General features: G+C 32.8%; 1 protein-coding gene across 1 annotated transcript in view; it reads left to right on the plus strand.

Moving 5' to 3' along the window:
* The window catches only part of LOC131148370 (subtilisin-like protease SBT5.4), a 107,343-nt gene extending 98,123 nt beyond the window's left edge, over positions 1 to 9,220 (plus strand). The window contains exons 8-13 of the mRNA XM_058098082.1: positions 5,596 to 6,139; positions 7,311 to 7,405; positions 7,562 to 7,807; positions 8,056 to 8,170; positions 8,291 to 8,504; positions 8,679 to 9,220. Coding sequence (XP_057954065.1) covers positions 5,596 to 6,139; positions 7,311 to 7,405; positions 7,562 to 7,807; positions 8,056 to 8,170; positions 8,291 to 8,504; positions 8,679 to 9,220 — 1,756 coding nt within the window. The remainder of the gene's footprint in view (positions 1 to 5,595; positions 6,140 to 7,310; positions 7,406 to 7,561; positions 7,808 to 8,055; positions 8,171 to 8,290; positions 8,505 to 8,678) is intronic.
* Positions 9,221 to 11,644: the final 2,424 nt, after the last annotated feature.

An 11,644-nucleotide genomic window follows, 5' to 3' on the forward strand; every position in this document is an offset into this window, starting at 1 on the left:
TTTAACTTGGCCAACTATAAGATGGTATATTTAGTTAGACAGGACCAAGATCCATACTTGGAGAGACCTGGCCCATGCTTTCATAGCTCAGTATAGACACATAATTGAAATGGTCCTGAACAGGCTAACCTTGCAAAATATGGAGAAGAAAACAAATGAGATATTCAAGAAGTATACCTACCGATGGAGAGAGGCAGCAGCACAAGTGCATCTTCCAGTGGAGGATAGGGAAGCTATCTCTTCATTTGACAACACATTCAAGGATTCATATTTTGGCCATCTCATCTAAAGCACCCCTGGAGAAAGGACTGAAAACACATTCAAAATACGGAGAATGATAGACATAAGTATTGAGTAAAGCTCTGCAAACAAAATGGGTCGGAAATAATAAAGAATGAGAAACCTAAATGATTCAGTCACTTGTAGTAGGAAAGTGGAACTAGGTGTGTAGATAAAGGTGCAATGTTCAAGGCAACAGTCAACAATATAGCACAACAAGGTGCACGACCGCATTTGATTTCCTTCGAGCCTTCATGCTAAAAAACCGATCCTTGTTTATCAACCACACATTGTCTAACGAAATCCAATTCTCTCTCGATACGTTCCTCAAAAAATCTGATTTGTGCAAATTCTTCCCCCAACTAACGAAGAGATCTTGGCAGAATTGCCACATATGAAATTGAACACAATTTTGCAAAGAAATAGCCCACTTGTTTCTCGAGAAGAGATGGGAAACATGCCCAATATCAGTTGATTGAATAGTTGACCCAACCTAAAGGCAACCATATCCACAGTTTTTGGAGAGGAGATTTTCAAGGGACACTAATAAAATTGAGCCAATTTCTATGACCTATTCTAAATTATTTCCACATTTAGTCTAGAAAAACTAGTCGCACCTATTCCAGGATTTCCCGTGCATCCTCCTTTCCCAAGATGGAACGATCCAGATCTTTGATGTGAGTATCACGCTAATGCTCTTGGAAACATGATTAATAGATGTTGGTCTTTCAAGTACAAGGTGCAAGCATTAAGGGATGCAGGTTGATTGGGTTTTAATACTAAAGAACCCAGTGTCCATGGTAACACACTGCCTAATCATGGAGGAGGAGCAATCAATGTTATAGGGGAGGAAGCTGGCAAGAATAAGAAAGAAAAAGTAAGGAAGGTTCAGATTCCACTAGACAAGATCTATATGGAGTTGTTTCAAAAAGCAATGATGAAAGAAGAAGCAGTTTGCTCTGAAAGAATGATATGCAATTGTCAAAATAAGGCATGTTTTTTTGTGCAAAGTTGCAATATGTTTCAACAGTTCATTCAAAGTCATATGAATTCTAGTGATAGAATTTTATATCGAAAAAGAAGATGTGGCAGTACATACTATAGGAAAAGAAGATTACAAGGCTACACATCCATAATACACTAATAAACCTTTCATTCCTATAGGTATCCAAAAGAGTTCCTCAATTATGGGAGAGGTGAGTAGGGGACCTACCAAACTCACAATACCAGTCCTGAGCCCTTTTCTTAATTCGAGTAACGAAGCAGTACCTTGGAGGTATGGATACCGAGTTAAGGACGATAATGCTGCTGACAAGGAAAGCATCAACAATACTATTGGTGTCAGCAGAATAATCCGCAGTGGTAGAGTCTATACCCTAAAATACATGGATAGGTCCTGCAAAGAGAAAGGAAAAAAGGAAAAAAAAAAAGAAAAAGAAAAAAGGATGAAGCTAACAGAGATAGGAAGAGTAATTAAGGAGCCTATTTATTGGGGGCATATTAAGGCGCTTTATATCTCTACTAAATGCAAGGATCACGTAGTTTTGAGGGTATTGATTGACAACAGCTTAATTTAATTCCAATGTACACATTACAAAAACTATCAATCGACATTTCGTACATGTAGCAGAGTAATCTGATAGTCAGAGCCTTTGATGGGACTCGCAGAGAGTCCATGGGAATCATTGAGATACCAATGTAGATCGGCCCCATAATTTTTAGTATTACGTTATAGGTCATGGAAATATCACCATCGTATAGTTGCATGTTGGGTAGGCCATGGATACATATGACAGAAGCTGTACCATCTTCATTGCATCAAAAGGTGAAATTTGTGGTGGAGGGAAAACTAGTTTGCATAAATGGAGAGACAAATTTGATGGTGATGAAGCCTTCCTAGACCCCTTATATGGAACACGCCGAAGAGGTGCCTGACGATTTATTCCATTCCTTTGAAGTTGTTAGTATGCCATATGTAGTCGAGGGCTCGCCCATCCCTCGATCTCAAATCTCAGCTGCAGCTAAAATGGTATCGAAAGAAATTATCTGCGCAAAATATAGTCCAGGGAAAGGTTTGGGCAAGATTTTACAAGGGGTCTCGATTCCTATATAGATGCCAAGGAAAGGAGAAGGGTTCGAATTAGGGCATGTTACATGAAGAGCACAAAAAAATTATTAAAAAAGGGAAGGAAAGAAGAATGACATGTCTCTCTAGACAAGATATTTATTCAGAACATATGAAGTTTCCTGTTTTATCTTAAACATTTTAAAGTGGGGGAATAATGGGTCCAAATGACACAACAAAAGCAGGATCTTCATAATAGCTAAGTCAGAAATTTGAATAGTTGATCATCTCCATGGTGGGTTAGTTCGGCACCGAAGAAGGCATGGAAAATTGGGTTTATCCCACCTCGGATGATACAAAACTGAAGAACTGGCATGTGTTTGAGTACCCCAGGGTGGCCAATACAATGTAATTTTGAAATGATTATGAGTTTATTTTGGTTTTTTTTTAAGGGAGCAACACCTCATTAACTCTTCTTGTTTAAGTCATTTTGATTTTTTTTTTAAGTGCATTTCAGTTACTTCTCATTGCATCTTTCTTTATTACTTTTGCCAAATTTTTTCTGGGTTGCTTGCTCTTCATGCAGAGATATAGGAAATGACTTTACTAGTATGAAAGATCCTAAAGTGGAGATTGAATTTGAGAATCTAGTCAATAGGATAGAAATGGAGGAAGAGGAAGAGGAAGGTACCCCCTAAAATGATGAGAATGATGGAATTTTAGAAAAAACAAATAGTTTCTAGTGAGGATCCAACATTAACAATTAACTTGGGAACCAGATAGGAGCCAAAGCAAGCAAAAATTGGGGCATTATTGTCTGATGAGGAAAATAGTAAAATGGTTGGCCTTTTGTATGAATACATTGATGTGTTTGCATAGTCATACCAAGACATGCCTAGGTTGAGCACGGATATGGTAACACATAAGATACCCACTTATCTAGACAGTAAACCCGTAAAATAGAAAATGAGAAGAATGAGACCTTAAATGTTGTTGAAAATCAAAGAAGAGGTTGAAAAGCAGGAAGTCTATATAATGAGATGACATCCCAATTATAGCTTGGAAACATCTAGGTGACAAAGTATATGACTAACTAACCTATTCAACACTATTATAAAAATCAAGAAAATGCTAGAGGAATGGAAGAAAAGCACATTAATATTTATATATAGAAATAAAGATGATATAAACAACTATAACAACTATTGCAAATAAAACTTATAAGTCATATGATTAAACTTTAGGTAAGGACAAAGACTAAGAATAGAAATGAGAGTCTTGAGGAATCAATTTGATTTTGTCCCTGAGAGATTGCAACAAAAGCTATCTATTTCTAAAAAGGTTAATGGAAAAATTTAAGGAAAAGAAAAGGGACTTACATATGGTTTTTGATGACTTAGAGCAATCTTATAATAGAGCACCTGGAGAAGTGTTTGGTGAGTCCTAGAAAAGAAAGGAGTATGCATTAGGTATACTGATGTCATTAAGGAATGTATGATAAAGCAGTGACTAGCATTGGGACTATGGGTGGAGAGTTTAGAGAATTTCCAACTGTAGTAGGTGTACATTAAGGTTTTGCTTTAATCCCTTAGCTTTTTGCTTAAGTGATTGATGAACTCACTAAGAATATCCAAAAGGAGATCTCATGGCATATGTTATTCATAGATGATATGGTTCTAATTTATGAAAGTAGGAGAAAGTTAGAATCTAAGCTAGAACTCTGAAGAATAACCTTAGGATTTGGAGGTTTTAGGATAACTAGAAATAACATTAAATATATGAAATGTGATTTTAGCAAGAGGAATATTGAAAATAAGACTAAAATTGATAATCAAGAAATCAACAACACTAGTATACTTTGACATTTGGAATCTATTATGCAAGTGGGAGGAGAAATTGAAGAGGGTGTGATGCATAAAGTTAAAATAGGTTGGGTAAAATGGGGATGTTCTTTGGGCATGTTGTGTGATACTATTGAAATTAAAAGGAAAGTTCATATAGGACAGTTATAGGACCAACCATGTTATATGGATTAGAATGTTAGGCAACTAAGAAACAAAATCTAAAAGTAAAAGTTGTTGAATTGTGAATGCTTTGATGGATTAAGGCTAAAACATTAAAGGATAAATATAATGAATGTAACAAATTCACAACAAACTAAGAATAGTAGTGATAGAAGAGAAGATAAGAGAACAATAACTTAGATGATTAATTTGGGCATTTAAAACAAAGACCAGGAAGTGCATTGGGTAGGAGGAGCAAGCCAGTTATTGTTAATGGTACTAGAAGAGAGGTAGACATAAAATTACTTATAATTAGACAGTGAGGGAGGATTTAACAACTCTTAAATTGGTTAAGGAAACTACCCTTGATCATGTGAATGACCAAATATGATTCATATAACCGACCCTACTTAGTGAGACTTGAGGCTTCTTGTTGTTGTTATTGTTGTTCTTGTATCGACCTCAAGTGAAGATTGACAAATAGAAAGGGACCTCCCTCGAGGCTTCAAAAAATTCAAGGATCTCCCTTAAACTTTGATTTTTGGGACATTTATACCCCTTCTTGGGGCTATCATTTTTCTAAATATCATAAGAGTTTCACATCATTTTTTCAAACCTCGAACGAGGTTTGTGTAATTTTAGAACCTTAGTGGAGGTCCATGTCTGTTTTATAAACCTTAGTAGAGGATAGTGTCCTTTGCACTTTAAAATTTATAAAAAAAATAAAATAAAATTGACTTATAGTCAACAAGAAGACAAATTTTTGTTTTGGTTTACAAGTACATATTTATGTATGGAAAAACTTATATAACAAGATAATACACACAACTTCTTTGTAATTATTTATATCAATAAAAGAGGTCATTTTTAAAAATAAGAGTTACTGCAATGTAGAATATTAGAAACTAATAATTAATTTCCATCTACGTAATTAACTCAGAGTATAATATGAGAGAATATTATGAAAAAGCTATTTCATTTTAAATTATAAAAATTAGAATTTTAATATGACATATAATTTAGACATGGTTTTGACTCTAAATTTCAATAAAATAATTAGTAATTAGATATAATTATGAGCTAACACATAATGAAGTATAAGTCGGTAGACACCATGTAAAAAATTAGTAGGTCCTTTTACATTAAGTCAAGTTTGTGGAATGATTTGATATTGTGGAAAACCTAACAAATTTTTCGTGACTTCAATCCATAAAACTAAGAATAAACATTATCAAATTGGAAAAATAGGAAGTTGATTGGAGCAAGGTACTTCAATAAAGGGTTTTTGGCGGCAATAATGGAAAAGGGTTTAAACGCTTCCACGTTTGGCAACTTGTATTCACCTCGTGACAGTGATGGCCATGGCAGTCACACCTTATCAACAGCAGGAGGCAGTTATGTGGCAAATGCAAGTATTTTTGGGATAGGCAATGGAACGGCAAAAGGTGGATCACCTAAAGCTCGAGTGGCAGCTTACAGGGTATGTTGGAGTGATTTTGATTGCTTGGATGCTGATATACTAGCAGCCTTCGATGCCGGCATTCATGATGGCGTCGATGTTATGTCGGTGTCACTTGGACTGGAATCTTCTGTGCTCGTGAACGATAGTGTTGCTATTGGATCTTTACATGCCGTGAGTGAGGGCATTGTGGTGGTCTCCGCAGCAGGTAATGATGGACCTGATAATGCGACCGTTTTAAACATTGCTCCTTGGTTGATCACTGTCGGAGCCAGCACTATCGATCGCCACATCTCTTCTTTTGTTGTCCTTTCCAACAACATAGTTTTCCAGGTAATGTTAATCATCGACCCAATATGCTATCATTTGTCAATATACTATTATTTTCTTTCTGTTTTTTTCTTTGCAATTCATTGCGGTCTCTTATGAACTTTTCAATGCACTTATTGGCTTGTTATATAAAAGAACACCTAGACATCACACTTTTACTACCACGAACATAGTACAATATGTACAAAACAAGGGCAAATTAAAGTCCAAAATCTAAAAAGTAATAAAAACATATTTTTAAATTTTTTATAGAAATTTTTAAAAATTAAAAATAAGGTGGCATTTTATTAATTCTTTAAAATTAGAAATTAAAAGAACTTTTTTTATTGTTACCTAGTTTTCTAATACAAATCTTACAAAATTGGAAAAATAAGCTGAATATTTTTGTAATATTTTGAAAAATTAATTATAAGAAATGAAAAGTATTTTTTATAGATAACAAGCTTTGGATGTGTCTCTCTCTTTCATTAAATTCATTTAACAATATATATGTTATCATTTTTGAAAAAAAAAAAATTCGTGAATGATTGATGCAAGAAAAGGAAATATATTATGTTCATCTCTTATTCACTAGTAATTTTTTAACTTTCTTTATCGATGATTAAGATTTTTAAAATATATATATATATATATATATATAATTATATATGTTATTTCTTTTACTAATCTTCAAACCCTTCTGTGCTAAAACTTCTCTCTGCAGTTTCACCTCGTATTCAATCTCAAGTGAATTCACAAATTATATGCATCACAAAACCTAATTTTTGAATGTATATCATATATTGATTTATATCTAAAATAATTAAAGATATGAATTTATTGTGGAAATTCCTTATATTTCCTATTATCCAAACATTAGCCGTTGTACCTTTTCTGCTTAATCCCACCATATATATAACTTACCATAAACTTCCTTAGCTTCTTGTCAAAATTTGTACCATTTTATTCGTGAAAAATTCAATACTTAGGCTTTACAATTTACACCTTGAATTAAACATGTGTTAAGGGATTATCCATGTCAATCTAGTCTCGGCCTACATAAATAGGTGCAAGTTGTGTGTGCACATATCACCGTTTGTGCATATGTTTAATGCCTAAAAATCTTGTCTCTTTGATAATTTTATTGTTTGAACTCAAAGTGCTTCATGAATAACAAATATTGTTTGTTTTGAAGGGAAAGAGTGTTACAGATAAATTCTTGCCAAAGAAGTTCTTTCCGCTGACTAGTGCAGCTAAAGCAAATGCTGCTAATGCTTCGGCTAAAGACTCGTAAGGATAGACAAAAATAAATTTATTGCAAATTTTATTTTATAAATGTACTCCTATTTATTATAAATATAGGAACTTCATTTGGTTTCATTTTAAACAATAATGGCATTTTATTTTTCCCTTCTCTTTGTTTTTTTTTTTGCTTGAATGATGCAGAGCCCTATGCAAGAATGGAACGTTAGATCCCTTGAAGGTCAATGGAACAATCTTGGTTTGTCTTAGAGGAGAAAATGGAAGATTGGACAAGGGTATACAAGCTGCTTTCGCTGGTGCTGTAGGGATGATTCTAGCTAATGATAAGCAGTCTGGTAAAAAAATCGTTGCTGACGCATATTTCATCCCGGCAACACATGTCAACTACACTGATGGTGTTGATATCTTTGCTTACATCAATTCTACCAAGTAAGATAATTTTCTAATACAAAAAATCATGCTTATAAATGAGACCGATGCATTTCTCACTCTGAAAAATAAATAATATAATGAGAACTGTAAACAATTGAAGGGAAGGGATGGACCTACTGTTTATGTTTAAATTTGGTAGCTCTTTCATTTCTTATGCCAGACATCCTCTTAAAGATTGTGAATAAGATTATACGTCTATGTTAGATGCATTTACATTTCCTTTAGTAATCATGAATTTTGAATAGGTCACCTATGGCTTACATTTCCCGCCCAACTACACAATTAGGCATAAAGCCCGCACCAATTATGGCAATTTTCTCATCTAGGGGACCAAATCCCTTTATGCCAGAAATTCTTAAGGTTTTCTCATAAACTCAACCTCTAATTTTGTGTCCTTTAAATTTTCATATGATCACTTTAAGTTAAATTATTTGAGTTTTATTGTGAGCTTTTATACTAATTTTTGTGTTACATCTTGAGCCTGATATCACTGCCCCAGGAGTAGATATAATAGCTGCTTACACTGAAGAACTAGGACCGACAGGTTTTGAGTCGGATACGCGCAGAGTTCAATTTAATACACTGAGCGGGACTTCAATGGCATGCCCTCATGTTTCTGGCATTGCTGGGCTTCTTAAAACCCTCCATCCAAATTGGAGTCCTGCAGCAATTAAATCAGCAATCATGACAACCGGTGAGAAGATCACAATCACTTTTAATTATTTTAAATATTTAAAAGACTAAAAATAAGAAAAATTCTTGGCCATATGATTATATGGTTATTGGCTGGACATCGTAGTCAAATTAGTATTTATGTTTAAATTGCTAAAATTTCACTTTTGTACTTTTTTTTCCGTTCAATTTGCAGCAAAAACGTGGGATAACAATATGGAGCCGATGCTGGATATGGCTGATGACTCAAAGGCAACACCTTTTGCTTATGGAGCAGGACATGTAGATGCAAACAAGGCTATGGATCCTGGGTTGGTTTATGATTTAACCATTAATGATTATTTAAATTTACTTTGCGCCACTGGTAAGAGCCAAGCCTTAACTGCTTCTTTACTAGAGGGTCGCCCTTATGCATGTCCTGATTCCCTTAATCTACTAGACTTCAACTATCCTTCAATCACCATACCTGAACTTCGTGGCACAATCAATGTTAGTAGAACCATTACAAATGTCGGTTCTCCGGCAACTTACATAGCACATCTCCAAAACCCAGGAGGAATTCTTATTAATGTGGTCCCAAAATTGTTGAAGTTCAATCAAATTGGTGAGAAGAAGATCTTTAACCTTACACTGAAGGTTTTGAATGCAGAGGATGGGAAGAAATATTCATTTGGAAGGCTAATGTGGTGCGATGGTAAGCATACGGTAAGCAGCCCTATTACAGTAAAGACAATTTAACTTGATATTACACTCTTTTTACTACAAGTTAGATCAAAACTTTTGTATCTCGCCAAGGCTTTCAACATAAGGCCTAGCTCACTTAATGTAAAAGAAGTATGAGCATTTTAACTAAAATAATATTGCACTATCGATAAATGGAAGGAATGAAACATTAGGCTTTGAATTATTGTACTAGTTAATTAATGTTTCATGTATATGCTTATCTGTACGTGGACATGTGTATGTGAAAGTGTGATCCTATACCAATAACATCTTTAGGTATTACCATGACTTTGGTTTTAATACAATTTCCTTGATCCATCTCCTCCTACCCAAGTTTAGTTAACACATAACTTATGTAATAACTTAAATCGGATCATGGTAAATGGCTTGCTCTTGTTTAGTCATGGTATGATTAGCAACAATGGTGACCTCTTCCGTAATGATCCTAGTTAGCACACACGTGGTGGCCTTTGATACGTTGGGACAACATTTAAAAAAATACAACAATAATGGAATGAAAAAAGTTAGTTGATCACACTATGGTTATAATTTTGTTAAATTAATGTTATTTACAGGATGCAAATTTCCAATTTGTTTTTAGTTTTACAAATGTTCCTACAACTTTTCTTTTTCACTAAAGGTTTGTTTGGATGAGGGATTTTGATTGAAGAAAAAAAAGGAAATGAAAGAAAATGAGAAGGAAACTCATTTTTCACTATTTTCCTTGTATACCAAATACTACTAAAAATAAAAATTTATTTTCATGGATATAATTTTTTTTTTAAACCAAATGTAAATTGTTTCTAAAATCACTAATTTAAAATATTTTTTTAATTTTTTTCTTTTGATAACCAAACATGAAAAAGTGATTCCTTCATATTTTTTCTTTCATTTCCCAAGATTTTTCAAGTTCCAAAGAAGATCTAAAGAAAATGATACAATAATAAAAATAGTAAGACAATTATACTTTAAAACCAATCAAATAAAAAATTTAAAGAAAATGTCTATCGATAACATGGCAATATAAATTCAATCTTATGCATAATTATTTGAGAAAATGTATAATAAGGTAAATAAATCTATCTTTAAATAAATATTATATTTAAAATTTTTTATCATTTTAAATATTAAGGGAGAGCCCTATAGATAGATAATGTTTCAAGCATCTAGTCCTCTAGATAATATTTCAAGGTAATATGCAATAAAATAAACTAATAGTAAAGTAGCAAATAGTCATTTAGATCATATTAGTGTTATGTGTGTATTGTGCAAGGTTTCCATGGAAATGGGGCTAGCCTTGAGTTAGTACAAGGAACTTGCACCAAATCGAAAGGTGACACGCTCGTATCACAAAAAATTAGGATTGTATAAATTTATAGTTTAGAAAAAAAATGAATGTGTAGATCTATCAAAACCTAAAAGGAAAAGAAGAAATGTAATACACAATTCAACTTTTTTCTTGTAGAAAGAATAGTAGGAAAAAATTTAACATAGTAAGGCACTTGGCTAACTAAAACACCCAGTCACCATTTGCAAGTCGCTAGGATGACCTCATTCCAATTGAAGGAAAAAAATGATAAACTCTCACTTTTATTTCATTGTGACAGTTAATGGTGAAATAGAGCAAGTCACTGGTACATCATATATATTAAAGCTAATCCACAATTTCATAAACTGATACTCAAAATGGATAATAATAATAATAATAATAATAATAATAATAATAATAATAATAATAATAATAATAATAAGGTGTTCGTTCTACTACTCAAATTTTTATCATTTGGGAAAATATATAAATACAATTAAGATAATAAAAAAGGCACTTGGGGTGGTAAGGAGCTCATTTTTTCATTTTTTATTTTTTGTCAATTAGAAGCTTATACAATGCTCGTACCACTCAACAAATGGTATTCCATCTCTTATTTTATATCCTTTCACACCCTTCATAAGATTTGAACACAAGACAATAGCCACATGCAAGCGAATATAGGTCCATGCTTACACCTGCACACACATAAATGAATTTTTTAGTTAGAAAATTAGAATTGAAAACTAATTAGTTAATTAACATTGATTGAATAATTTAAATTAATTAATCAACTTAATTAATAAATTAGTTTTAAATTTGATTGATTAATTTAAATTTGATTAGTCAATCAAATTTAAGTTAGGAATAAGGAACAAACCTATAAATAAAGGCCTTTTGAGCCTGCTCTAGGCACACAATTTTTTATCATTAAAAAATATATGGAATTAAAATAGTAAAAAGGCACTTGGGGTGGTAAGGAGCTCATTTTATTTTTTTTTAAGGAATGCAATTTTTATTAATAACAATTTGGAACAGTTAATGACATAAAGATTGAAATAATAAAAAACAGAAAAAAATAGAAACCTAGTCATTATATTCTTGTATCAAGATTTAAAAGAATGTAAAAA

Source organism: Malania oleifera, chromosome 2, assembly GCF_029873635.1.
Source record: "Malania oleifera isolate guangnan ecotype guangnan chromosome 2, ASM2987363v1, whole genome shotgun sequence".
NCBI classification, from domain to species: Eukaryota; Viridiplantae; Streptophyta; class Magnoliopsida; order Santalales; family Ximeniaceae; genus Malania; species Malania oleifera.